The sequence below is a fragment of the Macaca nemestrina genome, chromosome 2 (assembly GCF_043159975.1).
Source record: "Macaca nemestrina isolate mMacNem1 chromosome 2, mMacNem.hap1, whole genome shotgun sequence".
Lineage (NCBI taxonomy): Eukaryota > Metazoa > Chordata > Mammalia > Primates > Cercopithecidae > Macaca > Macaca nemestrina.
Window position 1 is genome coordinate 58,590,396 of NC_092126.1, and position 27,613 is coordinate 58,618,008.

A 27,613-nucleotide genomic window follows, 5' to 3' on the forward strand; every position below is an offset into this window, starting at 1 on the left:
AAAACTAGCCGGGCGAGGTGGCAGGCGCCTGTAGTCCCAGCTACTCGGGAGGCTGAGCAAGGAGAATGGCGTAAACCCAGGAGGCGGAGCTTGCAGTGAGCTGAGATCTGGCCACTGCACTCCAGCCTGGGCAATAGAGCTAGACTCCGTTTCAAAAAAAAAAAAAAAAAAAAAAAGAAAAAACAAACAAACAACAACAACAAAAAACTATGTTTGAAAGTATGTATAATTTGTAATAATATAAATGGGAAGAAATAAAAGGTTATTATGGCAATCTGAGTTTCTTAATCCAAAAATTAAAAATCAAAACACATTTTATATGTAAGAGTTAAGTGGGTTTTTTTCTTTATTAACACATGATAATGGACAACCATGTGACAAAGTACTGCAGTGTATGGTTTGGTGGTGTCTCCTTGCCTCTAGGATGGGATTTTTTCCAGGTGATTCTTCAGGATCTGACATCGATGCCCAACACAGGCTTTCCAATGGCAATGCATGAGTTTTAGAGGTCACTGCCCCATCTTTCTTCAGGTGCTGTGTGCCATCTTCTCCCACCCATTTTATCCTCCATTACTTATAAAAACCCCACTCTAAAATTCAACCTATGTTATAAAATTAACATAATCAGGAGTTAGTACACATTGTTCCACAATGATAAAATTAAGACTCATAATGTACTATCTTGTTTCCTCTAACTTTTGAAGGATTTATATAATCTCTAAAGAGTCAGAGTAATACATAACACAAAACATGCAAAGAACCTTATCACTCGGTGTATATAATATGCTGGGAATTACTAAAGTACTCAAAAGCTTAATTTTCTTGGAATAGCAACTGTCCACTGAAAATTACAGTATTCAAACAAAAGGTTATGTGTTAATAAATGAAAATACAGTACCTGATTTGGCATAAATTGTGAGATCTTTTTCACTAGTAAAGTGCTTAATTAAGAAACATTTTTCCACTATTAATTTGTCAAAGGCACAAAATATCTTTGTGTCTCTCTTTAAAGTATTAGTTTTTTAAATTATGGTACTGTCCATTTAAATTTTACTTAATCAGAAAGCTTTACTGTGTTTTTTTTTTCTCAGCAATTAAAAAAAACTACTTGAAGAATAACATTTAATTTTTATTTTCAAAATGTTGCTATAAACATACATACAACACTGAATTTGATCCCCTCCATTGGCTGTCTGTGTGCCATGAAGCACTTGTGACAGAAAACATATGTAAGCTTAGGGTAAAAGTTTATAAGGAATCAAAATATCTTCCAAAAAGAGGCGGTAGGGACAAGAGTAATCAATAAGTTTAAAAATCATAACTTTCATTTTATAAAAAATAGTTTGAATAATTTTCTTATAAATCTTTAATGCTTACAAAAGCAGGAAATACATTTAAAATAGTCTTTTTAACACAGATTCATTTGTACAATACGGTCATAAGAAAAATAACTAAAATGACATTTCAGTAGTCTATATTCTCTTCTCAGCAAATTCCACATAAAATTTAACTAATTTACAATTCAAAATAAGATTTTAACTGCCAACAATGTCAGACTAGTTGTGGTTAGTACCTGAATATCAAGTTCTTCTCCATTTTATATATTGTACCACAATTTTAAATACAGATCCAGCAGTGATAGGTACTAATAACTATACTTAACTACATGGTTACCACCCATGACTACTGCATTGCAGCCTAAAACATGCTTTGGTCAGTAAATTTAAAAGATATAAATCAAATAACGAGGCCAGAAAAGTTGTTTTAGAATTTCCTGACCTTAAGCAAACTTTAAATACATCGACAAGGCAAAGAAAAATATGATCAAATATACAGAGAGGTTTCTATTTTTTCAACCATTTGGCATTTTATATTATTAATTTTGCTGTTTAAAATAATATTTTATATTCCTGTGCACTGATTATCATTGCTCTCCGAATTAAAACTAAACTAAATTACCTTTCTAGAACGTCCAGTAGTGTATATATTAATTGTTCCTTTTGCATTTCCATGAAGTTGATCCTTCATCCTGTAACTTTTTAAATTTTGGACCAAGAAAGAACCACCAACCAAATCCAATGAAAACACAAATAATGGACTCCACATAATAACCATCCAGGGCTGTAACACATGAGCCACCCAGTTTTCTGCAAAGCTGTAAAAATAAAACTATAATAAATAATCTACAATTTCAAAATGGAAGTATTTAGCAATTAACATGCTTCTACTTTATAAATAATTAATCAAAATATATTTTTCCTAAAACATTTCAGTATTTCACTGAATTCCAATGACAAAATATGTTACTGTATCTTAATTTCTCTAATGCTACTAACAGGATTAAAAATAATTTTCAGTTCTTGCTGTAAACAATACTCATTTTCTTTTTTCAGGCAGTCTCACTTGTTGCCCTAGCTGGAATGCAGTGGTGTGATAATGGCTCACTGCAATCTCTGGCTCCTGGGTTCAAGCAATCCTCCCACCTCAGCCTTCTGAGTAGCTAAGACCATAGGCATGCACCACCATGTCCCGTTAATTTCTGTATTTTTTGTAGAGATGGTGTTTCACCATGTTGCCCAGGGTGGTCTTGAACTCCTGGGCTCAAGTAATCTGCCTGCTTCAGCCTCTCAAAATGCTGGAATTACAGGTGTGAGCCACCACACCCAGCTAAATATCTATTTTCTTTCTTTTTTTTTTTTTTTAGAGACGGAGTCTCGTTCTGTCGCCCAGGCTGGAGTACAGTGGTGCGATCTGAGCTCACTGCAACCTCCGCCTCCCAGTTTTGCAATTCTCCTGCCTCAGCCTCCTGAGTAGCTGGGGACTACAGGCACACACTGCCACGCCTGGCTAATTTTTTGTATTTTAGTAGAGATGGGGTTTCACCGTGTTGTCCAAGTTGGTGTTGAACTCCTGAACTCAAGCAATCCACCCACCTCAGCCTACCAAAGTGCTAAGAATACAGGTGTGAGCCACTGCACCTGGCCTGAGTATCTATTTTCATGATGTAGCTTTCGCATTCAGAAATATGAAGAAATTTCCAGTCCATCAAATCTAGAAGTAGACTAATGTCATTTTGAAAGAATTTATCAACAAACTACTCACTATTCAGGTTTAGTTATAACTGTTACATGGATAGCCAATGGACATTCTCTTTTTCTATCACTACAAAACTTAAGCTATTAATTATTATGCATTTATTTATTTATTTATTTTTGAGACAGAGTCTCGCTGTGTCACCCAGGCTGGAGTGCAGTGGCGTGATCTCGGTTCACTGCAACCTCCGCCTCCTGGGTTCACGCCATTCTCCTGCCTCAGCCTCCCAAGTAGCTGGGACTACAGGCGCCCACCACCACGCCCCGCTAATTTTTTGTATTTTTAGTAGAGACAGGGTTTCACCGTGTTAGCCAAGATGGTCTCGATCTCCTTACCTCGTGATCTGCCGGCCTCAGCCTCCCAAAGTGCTGAGATTACAGGCGTGAGCCACTGCACCCAGCCTTAATTATGCATTTATATAGTGCCTGCTGTGTAGGATAGTGATCCTCAAGGTGGGGGAAAAAGAGATCACCTCTCCTTTACTGAGAAACGCCTTTAAGAGGACTAGTCTTACTGATTTGAATTATTATAACCCTCAGCCTTGATGTGAAAGAAAAAGTATATGTAGATTTCTATACCAGAACCTATGGACAGATATGATTTTTAAAAAAAATATAGTACTTCTAGAAGCAAAACAAAGATATTAATATCTTAGTATTAGCTTAATGTTATCTAAAATTAAAACATACTTACCTCAACAGCATCAGGTGTTCGACAATTCTGGTTTGATGCTCCTACACACTCTTTTACTGTGAGGGGATCTACAAGCCAAAGAGCTACTGTAGAAGGCCAGTTTCCTCCCAGATTGGACACGGTATTTAAAAGGGTCATGTATGTTCCTCCAATAAGTGGATCACTAACCTTTGCATTGAAAGCCATTATAGAAACATACATGCTGTACACTGTAACCTACAGGAAAAACGTAAAACATCTTTAGTATAATTATAAAGCTTATAAAGCTACAGTCTAAATTAAGAACATCAAAATCATAAACCTGAAAATTAATTTTCATGATATTTATTGAACTCAATTCAACAAATACTCATCAAGCACCTACTATAGGCCAGGCTTTAAGATCAAAGCAATACAAAGATGTGACCTTGGTCCCTCTGTGACACTGAAGAATTTATTCTAGGCTGGAAAATAGGGAATAAATAATTATAAATATAGGAAGTATTGTAAATAGAAGTGCACACATTGTGTTACTGGGGCATAAATATAAATGAGATTAATTATAGCACAAGTAGTCAAGAAAGACTCCACAGAGAAAATGTTAGATGAGGTGGCATTAAAGGATGCATAATGCACACAGCAAAATGCAAAACCTCCTATTTGTACTGTACCTAAATATATATCACATATTACATGTGTATATATACGTATTTATATGTATGCATTTATTACACATATAAATACTCAAATATTTAAAGAAATAGGAATATATATATTTTCTCCTACATATACACAAGAAAAGTATTTCAAAATTTATGTGACAAACTGGAGAAAAACATCCTTAAGAGGCAAAAAGTACTTAAAAGGCAAGAAATAACCTTTAATTTAGAAAGATGGAAACAAACTGTGTTTCCATAATGGTATTCCTTTGAATATTGTTTTTGGAGGTGTTCACAGAAAAAGGAGTTCCAAAGCCAAATAAAACTGAAAGACATTAACTTACACAAAATTGGTTCATTTCATTGTATGCCTTTTGAAATCTTTACAACATAAACTCCTTGAGGGCAGGGATTTTGGCATGATTTATTCATTTACATTTCAGTACTCAGAATGGTTTCTGGCAGGGAATAGGTGTTCACTTAGTAATTGTTGAAGAAGCTGGGTGCAGTGGCTCACGCCTATAATCCCAGCACTTTGGGAGACCGAGGTGGGTGGATAATCTGAGGTCAGGAGTTCAAGACCAGCCTGGCCAATGTGGTGAAAACCCGTCTCTACTAAAAATACAAAAATTAGCTGGGTGCAGTGGAGCTCACCTGTAATCCCAGCTACCTGGGAGACTGAGGCAGGAGAATCACTTGAACCCGGGAGGTGGAGGTATTACAGTGAGCCGAGATCGTACCACTGCACTCCAGCCTGGGCAACAGAGTGAGACTCTGTCTCAAAAAAAAAATGTGTTGAAGGACTCATTAAGGCGCTACTTACAAAGGGCTTATGTCATACATCATTTCTCGAATTTACTTGGCCTTGTACCTTTTTTCCCCCATAAAGCATCTGGTTATCTCAGTTTCAGTGACTATGCTTCAGGAAATTCTCAAATGAAATACAAAGCTAAATAAATAGTTTTTGGGCTATAACCTACTGACAGAAATACTAAAGCATTGACTAGTTAAAGCACTTCTTCAACCTTCTATTACATGCCTAGCATTAACTAAGCATGTGCAAAACAGAAAAAAAATTATATTTGGCAGTCTGGCCTCAATAATTTTATAGGCATAGAATTTAGTCAGACATGACCCACTATGGATTTCTCCTAAATGATTTACTGTATGCACAAAACTACTAAGATTACCTGGTAGTCATATTTTTAGGTTTCAGTTAAAAACTAAGTAATACATTAGCAAATATAACTTTCAAAGGATGTAAGCTAGAAAAATCCAAAGTGACTCAGAAATACGCATTAGCAATAACTGCAGTTAAGTCCCAAAGGTTATTTCTGGGCCTTTGCCATTTACTTGAGTCACTTGCATCCAGAACAAAAAAATCCCATTCTGGGCTGTGCACAGTGGCTCACGCCTGTAATCCCAGCACTTTGGAAGGTTGAGGCGGGTGGATCACCTGAGGTCGGTAGTTCTAGACCAGCCTAACCAATATGGAGAAACCCTGTCTCTACTAAAAAAATACAAAATGAGCCAGGCATGGTGGCACATGCCTGTAATTCCAGCTACTTGGAAGGCTAAGGCAGAAGAACTGCTTGAATCCTGGAGGCAGAGGTTGCAGTGAGCCAAGATCGTACCATTGCACCCCAGCCTGGGCAACAAGAATGAAACTCTGTCTCAAAAAAAAAAAAAAGTCTCATTCTGCAACAGCAGCTTAGGCTAGAGCAAAGTGGGGATTCCTTCTTTTAGGGATTACAAACATATTTAAGAAAGAAAGAAAAAGCAGCTTGACACAGCTTTCAAAATCATAAAGAATAAGTCATAACTTTCAATATAGAAGCTAAGCCAGGGCCAGGCATGGTGGCTCACGCCTGTAATCCCAGCACTTTGGGAGGCCAAGGTGGGCGGATCACTTGAGGTCAGTAATTCAATACCAGCCTGGCCAATATGGTGAAACCCTGTCTCTACTAAAAATACAGATAATTAGCAGGGCGTGGGCAGCGGGCAAGCAAGCCAGACTCTGTCTCAAAAAAAAAAAAAAAAAAAAAGAGGCAGAAGCTAAGCCAGAAACTAGGGCCCTCTACTATTTCTCAATACTTTCAGAAAGAAAAGATTTTAGGAATTCAAGAAAGAATGAACTGAAAGCTAGGGATAAACTGAGAAATACTTAACAAGAGTAGAATTTGCTGGCTTTGGAATCAATTCTAAAATGTAACAAATACTTGTTGAATACATTTTTTTTTAATCTTTCAGCCGGGTGCAGTGGCTCATGCCTGTATTTCCAGCACTTTGGGAGGCTGAGGCAGGTGGATCACAAGGTCAGGAGTCAAGACCAGCCTGGCCAATATAGTGGAACCCTATCTCTACTAAAAATACAAAAATTAGCCAGGCGTGGTTGCACGTGCCCGTAATCCTAGCTACTCAGGAGGCTGAGTCAGGAGAATCGCTTGAACCTGGGATGTGGAGGTTGCAGTGAGCCAAGATTGCACCACTGCACTCCAGCCTGGGTGACAGAGCAAGACTTCATCTTGGAAAAAAAACAAAAAAGAAAGTCTCTTTCTATGAACCGAACTCATTAAGTGAAAAGTCATAAGGTTTAAAGCCCACCATCAATAATTTCTTCAGTGTCAGATTCATGCTTAAATCTTAAAATTTATTACCATTATGTTAAGGCAACTGTATAAAGCTGTCTTCTTTATTTTACACAGAACAGTTTATTTCCTGAGAAAACCACAAGCTTACCTGATGTAAAGCATAACTCAGCAGGACTATGATATAGTAATATATAGGGAATCCCCCTTGATGTTCTACTTTAGGAGTCCACCAAACCAGTAGGGCATATTCTAACCCAAGCAATAATCTATAGAGAAAGAAACATTGAGTTGACTTCCATTTTAGCTTAAATAACAACAACAACAAAAACAGAAATCCGTTTGCCTACCATATGAAAGAAGCTGAATCTAAACCTGTTAGGAGGTTAAAAAGATAAAAGTGCATATAAATAATATTGAAAAAAGATACTTTTCAAACCTTTTTCCATATATATAATTCTACACTCAGATATTAGTGATATTGATGAATGTTCCTCATTTTACCCTTTCTTATTTAGTAAGGTTTTATTTCATTTTTACCTGTAGGGCATGGCTTTGTAAAATGTGTTTAATGGCTGGGGACCTGCAGTGTATTTGCTGATAATCAGAGGCAGTATTATCTGCAAAGGAACCATTGGAACTGCCAATAAGGCTAAATGTTCTTTGGGTACTCCCTCTTCTACCAATTTCAGTCCTGTTACAGCATCTGCTGCTGAAAAACCAATCTGCAATATAAAAACAAAAAAGCATTTTAATTCGTGACTTATGAAATATTTTCCTCCATTCATATGTAAGTTCTTCAAGAACCTCAATTTTATTACTGACTCATGACAGTGACAAGTGAGCATCATATTATTATACCTGGTACAACAATCAAGTTATACAAGGTACATTTTGCCTTTTGGTTTTCTAATAATATCAAGTGAAAACAACTGAAAATTCAGTACTGGTAGGGGTTGTAGATGGCTATAAATACAATTAAATTTCCACTTCAAAAAGTCCAATCTGTTATAGTAAACAAGGTCAAAAATCCAAATTTACTGATTTGTAAGTTTTAGGTTTAAAAGAACTTAAGCCTTTAATTGACCCAAATAAATCTGGTTAAAATGATGCCATATATATATATACATTTTTAATGATTTCTGACTGACCATAATAAAATTTCCAAAGTTCATCTTAATGTTTCAAAAGTAATTCTGAGAAAACATATCTGAGAGATTGAATAAAATGAGAGTGATAAAGTATAGTTAGATTAATCCTTAAAAACAACACAAAAAAAGAATAAGAATTAAATTAAGATTATTTAGATAGCCTCAAAGTATCTCCCCATGAGTCAGTTTTTAATTACAAGAGAAAAAATAGTACTTTTACAATAGATTAGAAAAGCAATTAAAGTTAAAAACAACAGTTAAAGGGATAAAGAGACATGATATGGCTTTCAATATAATTCCCTGCAGACATCAAAACATTACTTCTTTGATCTTCCTGCCTTATATACCTGTGTAACCTCAACCCAAACAAGAAGAAACATGGGAGAAATGTAACTAGAAGCCCATTCTACAGAATAATTGGCCTGCATTCTTCAAAAATGTCAAGGATATTAAGGACAATGAAAGGTCATACCAACTGAATCCAATGTGTGATCCTAGATTAGATCCCCAACCAGAAAAAAGTAAAGTTATGAAGATTGCTATTATGTAAAATTTGGATATGGACTATAATTAGATAATAATATTATATCAATTTAAAATTTCCCGATATTGAGTTGTGGTTTTGTAAGCAGAAAACTTGTTCTTAGGAAATACATACTTAAGGTACTTATGGATAAAAGTGCACAATGTGTACAAATTAAAGTATTTCAGAAGACATATGTAATGGATATACATAGAAAGAGAAAATCTACAGAATAAGGAAAGTGGAGCTAAATGTTAATAATTAGATAATCTGGATAAAGGATATAAAGGAGTTCTACCAACACATTTTCAAAAAGTGTGAAATTATATCGATACAGTAAGCAGAAAGAAATTATTTAGGCAGATAGTGAGGGCAAAAGAATCCTCGGCAAAGCTTCCCTTCTAACAAAAAGTAGCTCCCCAAATCATCTCTTTTCTAACAAAGAGCGACTTGAGTCGCAAACATAGATAAGCAAGCTGGAAGCTTGCATGGGGGAATGCCAGCAGCTGCACCAACAGAAAAGGGGTCCCTGGGAGGCATGTCCACCATGAAAGCTCCATCTTTTCCTTTTTGTTAGCATGTGTACCGTAAAAAAGAAATCGGCAACATGGTGCAGCTCAGGCAGAGAACTCACCTGCATAATAAAAAATTAGGGTGGGGGCTGCCAGAAATTCGTGCCCTGTGTAAATGGTGCACCTGGACCTTACCAGTTTTTCAGGCCCTGTTTAAATCAGACACCGCCTCCCCACTAGCTCATCTATAAAACCTCTTGTATTTCACCACAGATCTGGCAACACATTTTTCCAGGACACCTCTCTGTACCACAGAGCTATTCTCTTTCTCTCGCCTACTAAACTTCTGCTGTTAACCTCACTCTTTGTGTGCCCACGTCCTTGATCTCTGTGGCTGTGAGACAACAAATCTCAGGTACTACCCTAGACCACGAGGCCACTTCAATATCACACAAATATTTAAATAATAATAATAATAATAAGGCCAGGCACGGGGGCTCATGCTTGTAATTCCAGCACTTTGGGAGGCCAAGGTGGGCAGATATGAGGTCAGGAGATTTGAGACTACCCTGGCCAACATGGTGAAACTCTATCTCTACTAAAAATACAAAAACTAGCTGGGTGTGGTGGTACACGCCTGTAGTCTCAGCCACTCAGGAGGCTGAGGCAGGAGAGTCGCTTGAACCTGGGAGGTGGAGGCTGCAGTGAGCTGAGATCACACCACGGCACTCCAGCCTGGTGACAGAGTGAGACTTGGTCTTAAAAAAAAAATAAAAATAAATAAATTATAAATAGTATACACTGTAACTTCTTGGAATAGAGCCAAATTTCACCATAAAAAAATTAAAGGTAACATATATTTCACTTAAGTACAGAAAATAATTTCACTTACATTTTATTCATTCTCTTTGTAAAAATAAGATATACAAACTGACTTTAATGTTTACTTTTAAAATGTTAAAAGTTAAAAGTCTTAAAAGTTATATAGTAGAAGATATTTGTAATACATACATCTAATAAAAGACTCAAATCCAAAATATATTTTAAAAAGTTTGGTTTGGCACAGTGGCTCATGCCTGTAAGCACAGCACTTTGGGAGGATGAGGCGGGAGGACTGCTTCAGCCCAGAAACTCAAGACCAGTCTGGGCATCATAGTAAGAACTCTTCTCTACAAAAACATTTTTTTTAATTCACTGGGCATGGTGGTGGCACATGCCTGTACTTGGGCGACTGAGGTGGGAGGATCACTTGAGCCCAGGAGTCAGGCCTGCAATGAGCTGTGATGGTGCCACTGCACTCCAGCCTAGGTGACAGAGACCTCATCTCAAAAAATGAAATCTAAACAGAAACAAAAACTTTACACATTTAAAGAAAAGGGCAACTTTGGATATTCAAATGGTCAATAATCACATCAAAAGATGCTCCATTTCTTTTGTCATTAGGGAAATTCAAAATATGGCAATAACAAGATGGCATTACACAACCACCAGAAAGGCTAAAATTAAAAAGATAATATAGGCCGGGCGTGGTGGTTCACACCTGTAATCCCAGCACTTTGGGAGGCCAAGGCAGGCAGATCACGCAGTCAGGAGATCGAGACCATCCTGGCTAACATGGTAAAACCCTGTCTCTACTAAAAATACACAAAATTAGCCGGGCGTGGTGGTAGGCGCCTATAGTCCCAGCTACTCGGAGGCTGAGGCAGAAGAATGGTGTGAACCCAGGAGGCGGAGCTTGCAGTGAGCCGAGATTGCACCACTGCACTCCAGCCTGGGGGACAGAGCGAGACTCCGTTTCAAAAAAAAAAAAAAAAAAGATAATATATGTGTTTTCAAGGATGTGAAACAATCAGAACTCTCTTACACTGCTGATGGTAGGGAAAATTGGAACAACAACTTGGGAAAACTATTTGGCAGTACATAATACTATGCATTTTACATGAACCAGCAATTCTATTCCTATATATTTACCAATCAGAAATGTGCACCTATCTTCACCAAAAGTCACATATGTGAATGTTTGTAGAAACACTACTCATAATAGCTCTAAAAACCTGTTGATAGAATGGATAAATTGTGGCATATTCATACAAATGAATACTATACAGTAATGAGATCAACAAACTACTGCTATAAATAAAAATATGGATAAATTGCACAAATAGAACATTGAGCAAAAGAACATATGCATCCAACATAAAAATACATATTGTATAGTCCATTAACATATAATTCAGGCCGGGCGCGGTGGCTCAAGCCTGTAATCCCAGCACTTTGGGAGGCCGAGGCGGGTGGATCACGAGGTCAGGAGATCGAGACCATCCTGGCTAACATGGTGAAACCCCGTCTCTACTAAAAATACAAAAAACTAGCCGGGCGTGGTGGCGGGCGCCTGTAGTCCTAGCTACTCGGAGGCTGAAGCGGGAGAATGGCGTGAACCCGGGAGGCAGAGCTTGCAGTGAGCCGAGATCGCGCCACTGCACTCCAGCCTGGGCAACACAGCGAGACTCCGTCTCAAAAAAAAAAAAAAAAAAAAAACATATAATTCAAAAGGAAAGAAAATTAATCTGTAGTATTAAAAATTAGGAGAGATGTTACTGGGGAGAATTTTAAAAGGAGAAAACAGTATTATAGACTTTGTAATTGAAATACCTCTTTATATATTGCTGCAGACAGTATAAACTAGCATAACCTTTTGAAAAGCAATTCAGCAATCATATCACATTCATTGACCCACTAATTGCCCACTTAATAATCTATTGGCCAGCCAGGCACAGTGGCTCACACCTGTAATCCCAGGATTCTGAAAGGCCGAGGCAGGTGGATCACATGAGGTCGAGAGTTCAAGACTAGCCTGACAGACATGGAGAAGCCCCGTCCCTACTAAAAATATGAAATTAGCTGGGCATGGTGGCGCATGCCTGTAATCCCAGCTACGTGGGAGGCTGAGGCAGGAGGAGCTCTTGAACCTGGGAGGCAGAGGTCGTGGTGAGCTGAGATCGCACCATTGCACTCCAGCCTAGGCAACAAGAGTGAAACTCCATCTCAAAAACATATATATATTTAAAAAAATATATTAATCTATTGGCCAGCCTGTGTAGCAAAATGAGACCCCCATCTCTACAGAAAATTTAAAAATTAGTTGGGTGGGCCAGGCTCGGTGGCTCATGCCTATAATCCCAGTACTTTGGGAGGCCAAGGCAGGCAGATTGGCTGAGCTCAGGAGTTCGAGACCAGCCTGACCAAAATGGTAAAACCCTGTCTCTACTAAAAATACAAAAATTAGTGGGCATGGTGGTGCACACCTGTAATCCCAGCTACTCCAGGGGCTGAGGCAGGAGAATCGCTTGAACCCGGGAGGAGGAGGTTGCAGTGAGCGGAGATCACACCACTGCACTCCAGCTTGGGCAACAGAGCGAGACTCTGTCTCAAAAAAAAAAGTTTACTGGAAGGAAATGTCCAGAAAATCACAGACTTAAGCACAAAAATATTTGCTAGTGCATTTTCATAATTTAAAAACATAAGCAAAATATACAACAGAAAAATGAGTAGATGAGTAATTATGGTAAATTTACACACTATATCATGTAGCTACTAAAAAGTATGTTTTCAAATATGTAATGCTACAGAAATGTATAAGACAAAGAGAAAATAAAAAATTATATGCAGCATGATTCAATTCCACTTTTAAAGTAAATGAGTAAATAGGCCGGGCATGGTGGCTCACGCCTGTAGTCTCAGCACTTTGGGAGTCTGAGGCAGGCAGATCACTTGAGGTCAGGAGTTTGAGACCAGCCTGGCCAACATAGTGAAACCCCATCTCTTCTGAGAATACAAAAATTAGCTGGGTATGATGGCGTGTGCCTGTAATCCCAGCTACTAGGAAGGCTGAGGCAGGAGAATTGTTTGAACAAGGGAGGCAGAGGTTGCACTGTGGGGAGATCGTGCCACTGTACTCCAGCCTAGGCAACAGAGTGAGACTCAGTCTCAAAATAAAAAAATAATAATAAAATATAAAAGAAAAATAAAATAAAATAAAAGTATATGAGCAAATAAATATATGAAGTATATGTATACACACATACATGCACACACACATATACAGGGAAAAAAGGGAGGTTCAAAGGAAATATACCAAGAAGGTCAATACTGTTTTTTTTTTTTTAATTAATTAATTTGTTTTTGGGATGGAGTCTCGCTCTGTCACACAGACTGGAGTGCAATGCGTGATCTCAGCTCAAGGCAACCTCCACCTCCCGGGTTCCAGCGATTCTCCTGCCTCATCCTCCTGAGTAGCTGGGCTTACAGGCGCCTGCCACCACACGCAGCTAATTTTTGTAATTTTAGTAGAGACGGGGTTTCACCAACTTGGCCAGGCTGGTCTTGAACTCCTGGCCTCAAGTGATCAGCCCATTTTGGCCTCCCAAAGTGCTGGGATTAAAGGCGTGAGCCACCACATCCAGCAAATACTGTATTTTAAATGATAAAATTATTAAGTGATATAATTAGATAATATTGTTTGGCCAGGTGGGCAGATCATCTGAAGTCAGGAGTTCAAGACCAGCCTGGTCAACAGGGTGAAACTCCGTCTCCATTAAAAATACAAAAAAATTGCCAGGCGTGGTGGCTCATGCCTGTAATCCCAGCGCTCTGGGAGGCCAAGGGTGGATCACCTGTGGTCAGGAGTTCGAGACCAACATGACCAACATGGAGAAACCCCATCTCTACTAAAAATACAAAATTAGCTCAGCCTGTGCCTGTAATCCCAGCTACTTGGGAGGCTGAGGCAGGAGAATCGCTTGAACCTGGGAGGCGGAGGTTGCAGTAAGCCAAGATAGGGCCATTGTACTCCAGCCTGGGCAACAAGAGTAAAATTCCATCTCAAAATAAACAAATACAAAACAACTAGCTGGGCATGGTGGCACACACCTGTGGTCCCAGCTGCCCAGGAGACTGAGGCAGGAGAATCACTGGAACCCAGGTAGCAGAGGTTGTAGCGAGCCAAGATTGTGCCACTGCACCCAGCCTGGGAGACAGAGTAAGACTTTATCTCAAATATATATATATGTGTGTATATATATATATATAGTTATGCTCCTTGAACTTTTCACATTTTCTGAACTTCCTATTCTTTTTTTTTTTTTTCCTTGAGACCCCTGTCTCAACGGAGAAACAGACCCCTGGCTCTGTTGCCCAGGCTGGAGTGCAGTGGCACAACTATGGCTCACTGCAAACTCCACCTCCCAGACTCAAGCTATCTTCCTACTTCAGCTTCACAAGTAGCTAGCACTCCAGGCATGTGCCACCGTACCCAGATAATTTTTTTATTTTTTGTTTCGCCATATTCAGGCTGGTCTTGAACTCCTGAGCTCAAGAGATCCTCCTGCCTTGGCTTCCCAAAGTGCTGGGATCACAGGCATGAGCCAGCACATCTGGCCTTCTATCATTAAGAGGAAAAAACACTCACTATTTAAAATGAATATAATGAGGCTAAAATGGTTCCTTCAAAGCTGTCAAAAGATAGGTGTAAAGTGTTTATGTACATAGATTTAAGTATATAAAATGAAAATCCTGTAAGATTGCAGATTTTAGAAATATTAACTCCAACACTAGCAATAGTTCACTGTAACAAAATATACTTACCTTTATTCTAGCCTAACGTGTTAAAAATATTTTTAGAACTATAAAACTGAGACACCTTAATATAGAATAAAAGTCACCAGTAATCCCTATTTCTCTTATGGTATAATTTTCCTTTCAGTACTTAAATAATTCAATGGATTTTTTTTAATTGACTTCTAATACTCATATACTTATCTATCTATCTATCTATCTATCTATCTATCTATCTATCTATCTATCTATCTATCTATTTTTGAGACACAGACTTACTCTGTCGCTCCAGTTAAGAGTGCCATGGTGCAATATCGGCTCACTGCAACCTCCACCTCCTGGGTTCAAGCGATTCTCCTGCCTCAGTCTCCCAAGTAGCTAGGACTACAGACACGTGCCACCATGCCTGGCTGATTTTTGTATTTTTAGTAGAGACAAGGTTTCACCATGTTAGCCAGGCTGGTCTTGAACTCCTGACCTCACGTAATCCGCCTGCCTCGGCCTCCCAAAGTGCTGGGATTACAGGCGTGAGCCACGACGCCTGGCCCTATATCTTTTTACATCACACTTTAAGTAAATAATTGTATTACTCCAACATTAAATGTATACTGATTATAAGAAGGCAGAGCTATTGATTATTGAAGATATTAATCTCCATTCCAAGCATTAATATCATTAAGGTCCACATTTACTAACAGTTCTTCAAATTGACATAATTCTTTACAATACTCCAAGATATTTAGCTTACTTTAAAATTAAAGTTGATATCACTGTATCTTTTCAAATACATTTAATAAACAGAAAATATTGTTTTTCATTGTTAAATTCTAATGGTAGTGGAAAGGGACCTGTGATATGAAAAAGACACTGAAAGTATTCCATGATATTGATACTTATAAGAAAATGATAAATTTGATTTATAAATCTCTTACCTTTGCAGTTAGAATCAGAAGGCAAAATGTCAGAACTGCTGGCATTTTTATAATTGCAAAAAGCAGCTTGTAAGTATCTGTGATTCCTTGTGTTTCTTCTTTTACTACTGATACTTCTTTGTTTTCTTTTTTCAGAAGGGCAACCAATGTTGTTGTTATTAAAAATACAGTTCCCCAGAAAAAAAGGAAATCTGAAAATGTTTTAAATCTATAATTAATTTAATTTACATAATTTCATTGATACTCAATAATTCTATATACAGTAACTTTCAACTAAAATGTTATTTAAAAAATTAGCCAAGTACAGGGGCTCATGCCTATAATCCTAGCACTTTGGGAGGCCAAGGTGGGAGGATTACTTGAACTCAGGAATTCAAAACCAGCCTGGGCAATATAGTGGGACCCTATCTCTACAAACAATAAGAAATTAGCCAGGCTTGGTGGTGCACATCTGTAGTCCCCCATACCTGGGAGGCTGAGGACTACTTGAGCCCATGAAGTGGAGGCTGCAGTGAGCTGTGATTGTACCACTGCACTCCAGCATGGGCAACAGAGTGAGACCTTGTCTTAAAAAAAAAAAAAAAAAAGTCAACATTTAGGTACCTCTTTATTATATTCAAGGCATTGTACCAGACACAGCAAATGAACAAAAGAGTCCTGACTCTTAAACGTAGAGACCCAAAATAGACAGTGACAACAACAACAAAAAAGGCAGGGGGTGGCGGGAGTGGAGGGCATTACATTTAGTGTACAACTGAGTTGAATGAACAAAAGCCTATCATGTCACTTTATTCAAGGAAAATGCTAGGGGTGGGAAACGATTTTCATATCCCCTAAGGTACACCAGTTATATTTCTTATACACCCAAGCCTTTTCAGTTCTTCATTAAATTTGACAACATGCGATTATTCACATCAGATTTTCTACCTTGTATTTTTAAACTTTCTAAGGCTTTCAATCTGTTTAAGAATAACCTTCGCATCTCAATACTATGATACAAAAGGCATTTGCTCACACTCGTAGGTGCAGAATGAGGACACATGAAGAGTACTGTTTGAATTGTTTCAGTGAAAGATAGTTGAGCCATTAGCTATCATCTTGAACAAATTTAGTGGAGGGAGTGAATAAAGATCTGGAAGATTCTGCTAAACAGCTAAAAATAATAGTAATAATGGAGATATCATTTATGACAAAAATATGCTACGCATTTTACATGTATCAACTCCTTTACTTCAACAACCCAAGAGATTAGGTTATCACCAGCCCAAATTTACAGGTGAACAAACAAAGGTTTAGGGAGGTCAAGCTGTCCAAGTTACATTCTAAGTCAGTGGTAAAACGGTGATTTCACACCTTATAAGTACAACTAATTTCAGAACTTGTATCTCATTAACCACCCTGAGAATTGCATTTTAGTTTGCCACCAGAAAACTTATTAGATAACCCTGTCTCAGTCTCTTCATCTGTAAAATAAGATTTGGCTAGAAAATCCTTGCTTTAGAGCTTAAACATTCTAGACCTGTACTCCATTTTAGATGTTTTTACTTTTGATTTTATGGTGTATGTGGCACAACTGATCAAGGACCCTAGTCACCTCTTCTCAAAAACAATTAGAATATTCTTCAGTCAGGGTATTTCTTTAGATTGAATCTTGCTCTTGCTGCTGTGCTCACTGAAGGTGATCACTACAGTTTGAACCTCATTTATGAGGGAGAAATATAGCATTATTTGTTTATATAAATTTCACCTTGGTATTTAAATATTCCTTTCTTATATGTTATCTCATTTGATTCTCACAGCAAACAGAATAGGCTAAGCATGTGTTATTACTATATACAGATGAGGAAAAGAAACTCAGAACACTTAAATCTTTACCAAAGGTAAAATCACTAACAGGCAGAGGCGGAGGCAGAGCTTGAATCTCAACCTTCTGAAGTTGAGTCTTACGTTCTTTCCATATTTTATACTGCCTAATAAAGATATATATATATATATTTTTTTTTTTTTTTTTTTTTCAGAGATGGAGTTTCACTCTTGCCAGGCTGCAGTGCAGTGGCGCAATCTCAGCTCACTGGAACCTCCACCTCTCGGGTTCAAGCGATTCTCCTGCCTCAGCCTCTGGAGTAGCTGAGATTACAGGCGTGTGTGTCATCATACCCAGCTAATTTTTGTATTTTCAGCAGAGATGGGGGTTTCACCATGTTAGTCAGGCTGGTCTCGAACTCCTGACCTCAAATGATTCTGTCTACCTTGGCCTCCCAAAAAGCTGGGATCACAGGTATGAGCCATCATGCCCAGAATAAAATAACATCTTAACATAATTTCTAGCATTTTGGAATCTGATTCAAAAGGAATGAACAACAATGTATTAATAACATTATCCTTGTAAGTGAGGCTAATGTCCACTTTTTTATTTTTTAGTTTAAGTAATAAATGTTTAAGCAAAGAATTTTACATATTATTAACAGCATTCACTTGGCATGTCCACTATTTTTGCATTCTTACTTCCATCTGCAAAATGAGATTAATAATGACTTGTTTACAGTTTCACGTACAATACTATTCTCATTGAGTAGGGTTTTGTTCATCATTTAAAACAGTTGTTTAACAAGCCCTGAAAAAAAATAATTTTCACTGTCACCAGAAATTCAAATTAATGTTAAGTGAAAAGTAAAAGTTTTCCAATTATATAAGACTTAAAGAGTTCCATTTTTCGAGGCAAAAGAATTGAAAATTTGTTTAGCATAGTCTACCAATTTTAATAAACACAGTCCATCTAAAATTTAAATTCCTTGATACCAAGAGAAAAAAGAAGAAACTAAAGTTTCAGCAATGTTTGCAGATAAGATTATTTCTTTTTTTATTTTTCTGAGACAGGGTCTCACCCAAGCTATAGTGCAGTGGTGCAAACTTGGCTCACTGCAGCCTTGACTTCCTAGGTTCAAGTGATCCTCTTGCCTCAGCCTCCCAAAGTGTTGAGATTACAGGTATGAGCCACTGTACCCAGACAAAGATATTTCTTCTTTTTTTTTTTTTTTTTTTTGAGGCGGAGTCTCGCTCTGTCACCCAGGCTGGAGTGCAATGGCCGGATCTCAGCTCACTGCAAGCTCCGCCTGCCGGGTTTACGCCATTCTCCTGCCTCAGCCTCCCGAGTAGCTGGGACTACAGGCGCCCGCCACCTCGCCCGGCTAGGTTTTTTTGTATTTTTTAGTAGAGACGGGGTTTCACCGTGTTAACCAGGATGGTCTCGATCTCCTGACCTCGTGATCCGCCCGTCTTGGCCTCCCAAAGTGCTGGGATTACAGGCTTGAGCCACCGCGCCCGGCTACAAAGATATTTCTAATTTCTTTGTGCTTTGAAGAGAAAATACATAAAAAGAAGGAAGTAGTGACAATGGTTCAGTCACAAAGCCCTAATTAAAAGGATTTCCATATCTCACACATGCAGAAGAATGAAAAAGCCAATAGCTCAGAGAGGCCAGGAAATATATTAAGAAGTTTTATGAATACAATTACCACAAATCAGACCAATGCTAATAACTGATAGCCAGTAGTCTTCTTAGACTTATTAACATTGCTTTGATGCTAGAGACATCCATAGACTATTATGCCAACAACCATAAAGAAACATTATTACCAAAAATATGGAAATATTTCATTATTAACATTTTGGTTAGTTTTGATTTATGTATTTTACCATTATTACCAAAAATATTGAAATATTTAATCATTAACATTTTGGTTAATTTTGATTTGTGTATTTTATAAACTTAAGCATACATGGTATATATATGTATGATCAAGATATCAAAGCTGATGTTCAAGTTTCATAAACATGATTTTTGAGCAAAGACCTAAAAAACAGACTAAATATTCTGAAGTGGCTCCACGATCTTGTCCAGTGCTTTCATGAATGCAGAAATTAAGAGCATGTAACAATTCATTAGTAACCAATAAAGGTACAATAGCTAGCACCTGAGTGTTTATTATAAGATCTGAGAAAAACAGAGGACATCTCATTTAAATCCCAAAATCACTTTCCAAAATAGGCATTATTACTCCTACTTTATATACAAGGAAACAGAATCACAAGCCAGAAAGTGCCAGAAATGGCATTCAAACTCCGGTCTAGTTCTAAAGCAAGAAATGTTTTCCACTATATCATCCAGATACTCAGATACGCCCACAGCAAGTAAGCTCTCTTTTCTATCAACTGGACACCGCTGAGAAAAAAGGTTCATATTTTAGCTCCAACCATGAGGTCTGAAACATAGATACTTTCTCCACACTTCTTTTTTTTTTTTTTTTGAGATGGAGTTTCACTCTTTTTGCCCAGGTTGCAGTGCAATGGCACAATCTAGGCTCATCGCAACATCCGCCTCGCGGGTTCAAGTGATTCTCCTGCCTCAGCCTCCCAAGCAGCTGGGATTACAGGCATGCACCACTAACCCAGCTAATTTTTGTATTTTTAGTAGAGACGGGGTTTCTCCATACTGGTCAGGCTGGTCTTGAACTCCTGACCTCAGGTGATCCACCCGCCTCAGCCTCCCAAAGTGCTGGGATTACATGCGTGAGCCACCGCACCTGGTTCACACACTTCTTTAAACTGGCTACTTGTATTCCCCCTTCTCACCTCCATCTCCTCATATGGTGATATGCCAAAGAAAATTTAAATGCACAGGATAAACAAACTTGGTGTGTCTTCCTAAAGAATTCATTTTACTCAATAAATTATAGGGAGATGACATTAATGAGAATAAACAGGCTGGGCACGGTGGCTCACGCCTGTAATCGCAGCACTTTGGGAGTCCAAGGCAGGTGGATCACTTGAGGTCAGGAGTTCAAGACCAGCCTGGCCAACATGGCGAAACCCTGTCTCTACTAAAACTACAAAAAGTAACTAGGCATGGTGGCACATGCCTATAATCCCAGCTACTTGGGAGGCCGAGGCATGAGAACTGCTTGAACCCAGGAGGCAGAGGTTGCAGTGAGCCGAGATTGCACCACTACACGCCAGCCTGGGTGACAGAGCAAGACACTCTCAAAAAAATAAAAAAGGAATACAGCTTGTCTTTCTGAGAACATAGAGTAACATTTTAAGCCTAGACATGAATGCTAAATAATGTATTATAGCCTATATAAGAATACCTGGTCTATCTAGAAAACGGTCAATTAGTCTTTTCCAAATTCTAACAGGCATTTTGAGTCATAAATTATGTGTTATGAAAGCAGGACAAAGAAATCTGTCATCAGGTAGGAATTAATGGTTCCTCTCTCTAAAGCATCAATGTCTTACAAACACTGTTTTTATTGTCATTAGTTTGGTTAGATTCATACTCACAGTATCAACTTTTTCAAAGCAATACTTTCTCTTACTTATTCCTGTATGTGCATGCCTATTTATAAACAAACTGATTTATAAACTCTAGTATCTTTAGCTCTCTTCTCTGGCATTAGACCATCTTGTTCCCTGTCCTAAACCCAAATATGCTGCTCCCTATTCCAATCACTTCTAATTGTTACTACTTATGCTAGAGGGAGAGGGCCTCAACTACGAGTTTACAGGCTAGATGTGGCCTGAAGACATAAATTAGATTAGATAGATGGCAGATAGATAGATTAGATAGATTTTTTTTAAAAGATGGGTCTTGCTAGGTTGCCCAGGCTGCAGTGCAGTGGTTATTTACAGACACTACTGTAATGCACTGCAGCCTCGAACTCCTGGCCTCAAATGATCTTCCTATCTCAGTCTGTCAAGTGGCTGAGTGTCATGTGTCAGCTAAAGTGTCATGTGTCAAGTGTCATGCCACTCTACAGATGCGTGCCACTGTGCCCAGCTAAAGACATGTTTTTATATGAGCCTAAGAAGTGTTTTTAAAATCAGGAAATAAAAAAGGAATTTCTAGTTTCTCTTGAATACTCCTAAGATTTAGCAATCGTGCCGGGTGGGGTGGCTCATGCCTGTAATCCCAGCACTTTGGGAGGCCGAGGAGGGCGGATCCCGAGGTCAGGAGATTGAGACCATCCTGGCTAACACGGTAAAACTCCGTCTGTACTAAAAATACACAAAATTAGCCGGGTGTGGTGGCGGGCGCCTGTAGTCCCAGCTACTCGGGCGGCTGAGGCAGGAGAATGGTGTGAATCCTGGAGGCGGAGCTTGCAGTGAGCCGAGATCGTGCCACTGCACTCCAGCCTGGGCGAGAGTGAGACTACGGCTCAAAAAAAAAAAAAAAAAAAAAAAAAAAAGATCTAGCAATCTTGGGATCCTATTGTCACAAAACTACAACTTACTAGAGTTGATACTCCTCACCTTTAGAGGGGCATAGATTTCTCAAATTATCTCTGTCCCTCCAACTCAGATGACTCATTTACATTATCTATCTACCCAATATATTCCATCTCCACTTATCTGTAACAATCTGTAACAATCAAAACTGCTACAGACAGTATTTTATTTATTTTTTATTTATTTATATTTTTGGAGATGGAGTCTCACTCTGTCACCCAGGCTGGAGTGCAGTGGCGCAATCTCAGATCACTGCAGCCTCCACCTCCCCAGCTCAAGTGATTCTAATGCCTCAGCTTCCTGAGTAGCTGGGATTTCAGGTATGCGCCACCACACCCGGCTAATTTTCTGTATTTTTAGTAGAGACGGGGTTTTGCCATGTTGCCCAGAGTGGTCTTGAACTTCTGAGCTCAAGCAATCTGCCCGCCTCAGCCTCCCAAAGTGCTAGGATTACAGGTGTGAGCCACTGCACCTGGCCAGAACATATTTTAGAATTAAAAAAACAAAAACAATAAACAATTATGCTTCCTTTCAATACTTGGATTTTCTAAACATTGCCTCAGTGCTTAGCTCCTCTGTAATCACCTAAGCAATTATATTTCCTTCATATAATTCTTCATGTGCTATATAACTTTTTCAAAACCACTGGTTTTTCTTAGTTATCCTAAGTTCCAGAAAGAACAATGTTATAAATGTGGTATGTTCAGTCATAAAAAGGAGAATGAAACTATAGGAATTCTAACTTTCAACTAAAATGTTTGAACCAGAAACAGCAGTCTACCACAGATATAAACAGCTGAATTAAAAAGTAAGCTAGTTTTAGAATCTACTGCAGAACAAAGTTCAAATTCCACAGGAAAAAAAAAAAAATTCAAAGTAACAAGTCAAGGCCGGGCACAGCGGCTCACACCTGTAATCCTAGCACTTTGGGAAGCCGAGGTTGGCAGATCACTTGAGGTCAGGAGTTCAAGACCAGCCTGACCAACGTGGTGAAACCCCATCTCTACCAAAAATACAAAAATTAGCCAGGTTGCACATGCTTGTAATCCCAGCTACTAGGGAGGCTGAGGCAGCAGAACAGCTTGAACCCTGGAGGGGGAAGTTGAAGTGAGCTGAGATCACACCACTGCACTCTAGCCTGGGCAACAGAGCGAGACTCCATTTCAGAATAATAATAATAATTCACTGCCTAGAAATACTTTGTGAATGCATCCCGTCTATTACCAGTTCGTTGCTTTTTTCTTGAGATGGAGTCTTACAGGCTGTATCGCCCAGGCTGGAGTGCAGTGGTGCGATCTCAGCTCACTGCAACCTCCGCCTCCCCTGTTGAAGCGATTCTCTTGCCTCAGCCACCTGAATAGCTGGGACTACAGGTGCATGCCACCACACCGGGCTAATTATTGTATTTTTAGTAGAGACAGGGTTTCACCATGTTGGCCAGGATGATCTTGGTCTCCTGACCTTGTGATCCACCCGCCTTGGCCTCCGAAGTGCTGGGATTACAGGCATGAGCCACTATGCCCAGCCAGTTTGTTGCTTTTGGTGTCTGCTTTTCATTTTGTCCTGGGACTGATGTTTATATCACCCTAGAGGATTAAGAAGATGATGTTACTTAAGATGAGAAAGCCTCAGTGAAATCAAAGTTTAAGAGGCCATGGAAACTAAATTGCTAATTAGCTAAATTGGAACTTTCTCTTAATGTAAGAGTGATTGGTAAAACATTATCCCAGAGAATGCTGTTATGAGTTCAATAATTAGTATATTTATACTCCCTTAGCCACAACTGTTCCCTAATGGATCAAAATTATGCCACTGGATTTTAATTTACGCTGACTTATTCTTTTTTTTTTGAGATGGAGCCTTGCTCTGTCACATAGACTAGAGTGCAATGGTGTGATCTCGGTTCACTGCAACCTCTGCTTCCTGGGTCTTCCTGGGTTCAAGTGATTCTCCCCACTCAGCCTCCTGAGTAGCTGGGATTACAAGTGAGTGCCACCACTTCCAGCTAAATTTTGTATTTTTAGTAGAGAAGGGGTTTTGCCATGTTGGCCAGGATGATCTCAAACTCCTTATCTCAGGTGATCCATCCACCTCAGCCTCCCAAAGTGCTGGGATTACAGGCGTGAGCCACTGCACCCAGCCTTGACTTCTTTATTTTTATTTTAATTAATTTTTTAATTTTGGCTGGGCGCATATATATAATTATATATTATATATATAATATCTCTCAATCAAACAACTGAGGAAAAAGTACTATCACCATCATTTCACCAGTAATAGTGGCTCACTCACTAGCAGTCTGAGGAGGTGTACATAAGGTTAGATGTGTGTGAGAATGAGTAAGATTGCAGGAGATCACAGGAAATTAGTATAGTTGTGACACCTCCTACCATCACCCACATACCTGGACATTTACTCTACTGGGAATTTCCAAGGTAGCACAGAAGCTGAGAGGTTTAGCTGCTTAAATTTCAAAACAGAATCCCCTAAATTAATCATCACTGACAGAAATGAAGAATTCCACTATATTCCTGACATTGTTATTCCTTATATTGGTCATTTTACTTGTTTTCTAGTTGCTACAAAAGCTAAAAAAAAACAAAATACAAAAACCCTCAGATAAGCTTAGGCCAGGTGGGGTGGCTCACACCTGTAATTCCCAGTACTTTGGGAGGCCAAGGAGGGGGAGGATCACCTGAGTCCAGGAGTTTGAGACTAGCCTGGCCAACATAGTGAGACACTCCCCCACCCCCAACCATCTCAATTAAAAAGAAGAAGAAAAAAGAAAAAAGAGAAAAACTTACATGTGTTTTACTAATGCAGAGAAACGGAGAAATTTTTTAGACCTTACCCTCCATTACTTACAGGACAAACTTTTAAACCCTTTTCCCATAGTAATTAAAATCTTACTAATTTAGTCACAGCCTTTCTCAGCATGATTTCCCAAACCCAGTTCAGGCAATGTCCTGTACTTTTTTGTACTTTCCTGCCTCAGTGCACTTTCACTTTGTGTTGTGCATCCTGGTGTGCCATTTCCTGGCCCCGTGGAATCTTTTTCAAGAACAAAGTCAAATGTTATCTGCACTGTGAAGCCTGACTCCCAAAGGCAACTCCGAAGTTACTACTAACTGGCAACTCCGAAGTCTCCTAAAACGTTCATCTCCCCTATTTCTTGAGTGCAGAACTCTGCCTTATTCATAAGAGGCCTTAGAACCCCGTCCAGTAGCTGACTCAATAATGTTTGAAAGAATAAACCCTGTTCCACTCACTAGAAGGCTGGATTCTGGGTACAATGGTAGGGGTAGAAATGGATCAGAAAGTATAGAGCTAGAAACCTAAAACCAACAAGACAAAAGGAAAAATGTGAACTATATGAGCCACACTTTTAAAAAATGTGCATTTGTGTATTAAGCAAGTGGCACGAATCCCTGGACTCCGTTGTTATTTGATGGGTTGCCTCTCCCTGTTAACTACCTGCAGAGTACTGATCATTTGATTGCTCTGATGTCATTCATTTTGGCTTTAATAATTTAAAGAAGCTCATCTGGACGAAACAGAAAACTTACCTTGAGTTATCGCCCATACAATGATTTCCAGTAAATTAATGAGCTTCCCTCCAACATCACACATTCTTTCAAAAGGATAAATAAACCTAACACCATAATAGTTTAAATACACTACCTGCAAGAGTAACGATTCCTCTGGGTTGAGGCTGAAATCGCAAATATTTGTTACAAAAGTCGGCAGATTCAAGGGCCAAAAACAAAACATTGCCCAAAAAGTAACCCGCTGTTTGGCCCACCGAATTGCAAGTAGAAGCATAACCCACATTTTCCCTGGATAACATAGTTAACGCCCAACCATCGACAGCAATGTCCTGAGTGGCGGCCAAGAATTCAAACAAAAAGAATGCCACAGTGAGAGCAATCACGTCGGGTGTCCTGCCTTCGGTATTCCCAAGCAAACGGTCCACCTGAGTGGATAAATATATCATGAAGAGTCCTAGTATATACTGTGTCGGGACAAGCCAAGATTTGCGACGACCGAAGTTCTTAACGTAGACAGCATCCACCAACGGGGCCCAGAGTAATTTGAGACTGAAAGGCCAAAAGACAAAACTGAAGAAAGCTTGGTCTGTATAGCTAACATTTTTGCTTTGCAAAATGAGTGGGATGCTTCCCGCCAAGCCCAAGGGAATACCCTGAAGCACGTAAAGAAAGAGTAGCAGCAAAATGCTGCTTAGTTCCGCCCGGAAGCTCCGTGGGGCTTTTAAGAAGTCGCCAGTGCCGGTATCCCCCAGAAGAGCTTCTCTGTCCCCTTCTCGGCCCGCTGAGTCCAAATGACTGTCATCCCAACCGCCCGGAGGCAGGGGACCGCTCTTCATATCCAAAGAGTGACTGAAATTCCCTGGCCGCCGTTGCCGGCTGCTGTCCTTGTGGGAGATGGTGGGTGACATATCAGAGACGATGCAGAGCCCCGTCTGTGGGGGGCCGGGGCTGAGCGTTTTGGATCCGTCCAGTCCCAGGTCCAAGGCTGTCGCGCTGGACCAGGGTTTCGGTGGTTCACGGGATGGTGGCAGGGCTCAGGGCGATAAGGGCACTTGTTACTGCAGCCCAGAGTGCTGAAGCCGGGAGCCAGTCCTCTGGCTAGAAGCCCAGAGGATGCCTGGCTAGGTGCCCCCTGGAACGGCGTCAAGAAGCCTGAAGGAGACCCCCGGGCAGTCGCTCCGGGCTCAGGGCTGGAGGTGTGTGCCGTGGTGCCGCGATGGAAACCAGCTCCTACCTGCGGCGGGACCGAACGGCTGGTCTCCCGACCCAACACCTCCAGCTCTCGCCGACACCAATGCGGCAGAGAGCACTTTCTCTACAGGACTCCAGAAAACGCATATAACTTCCTGCCTCGCGCTTCAGGAAGTGGTCCCAGTCTCTAACACGTCCCTTCCCAACCTCCAGAGCAAGCCAATCAGGAACACGCTCTTGTGGCCCAGTTCGGAAACAATGCTTGGTGGGAACCTGCAATCTTGGCGGCCGGAACTTTCGGGGAGGATTAACGCCGGCGCACCGTGCGGCCGGGGCGGGGCACCGCCCAAGCTCGGGCTCTATGACAGCGCCTATGGCAGTCTGGAAAGCGTGGGCCTCGGTCATTGGGCACGAGCGGTCACGTGACAGTGGGTTCCTCCAGGCCTGCGCTGGTGGTTGAGTGATGTAATCACGCGGGGTCTGAGGTCTCCGTGAGTGTAGGTTTCGTCGTTGTGCTGATGACAAGCAGTGCCCGAACTCTAGGCTGGGAATTGTGCCAGGCTGCTGCTTTCGTGGCTGACCGGAAAGGGGCAGAAGGATTGAAGTTTACGAAGTTTTTGAATCAGGAGGCAAGGTCGCCTTGTGCCCCCAAAAGGGTGGAAAAAGGCCTGGCTAACAGGAGAATCGCGTCCTTACGGTGCATGCATATTTATGATACGAATTAAGCTGCTCAAGGGGTGCTAGGTTTGTCTGCAGTCCATTTATCCCTCCTGGTGGAAGACGCGTAGGGAAACTTGGTAACCAACTCTAATTACATTGGTGATTGGATGACTCGTTACATCCTCT

At 39.9% G+C, this 27,613-nt stretch overlaps 1 protein-coding gene across 3 annotated transcripts; it reads right to left on the bottom strand.

The window, feature by feature from the left end:
* Nucleotides 1-322: 322 nt before the first annotated feature.
* LOC105488579 (solute carrier family 33 member 1) lies at nt 323-26,951 on the bottom strand. 3 transcript variants are annotated; one of them, XM_071091123.1, is made up of 7 exons: nt 25,710-26,951; nt 15,744-15,934; nt 7,553-7,737; nt 7,164-7,281; nt 3,787-4,002; nt 1,960-2,155; nt 323-602 (listed from the first exon to the last, which is right to left on the bottom strand). In XM_071091123.1, the coding sequence occupies exons 1-6, from the start codon at nt 26,482-26,484 to the stop codon at nt 1,988-1,990; spliced, it is 1,653 nt and encodes a 550-aa protein (XP_070947224.1). In that variant the 5' UTR covers nt 26,485-26,951; the 3' UTR covers nt 323-602; nt 1,960-1,987. The 3 variants fall into 3 exon arrangements, with proteins under 3 accessions (XP_070947224.1, XP_011751093.1, XP_070947226.1); XM_011752791.3 differs by having other exon boundaries at nt 323-2,155; XM_071091125.1 differs by lacking the exons at nt 7,164-7,281; nt 15,744-15,934 and having other exon boundaries at nt 323-2,155.
* Nucleotides 26,952-27,613: the final 662 nt, after the last annotated feature.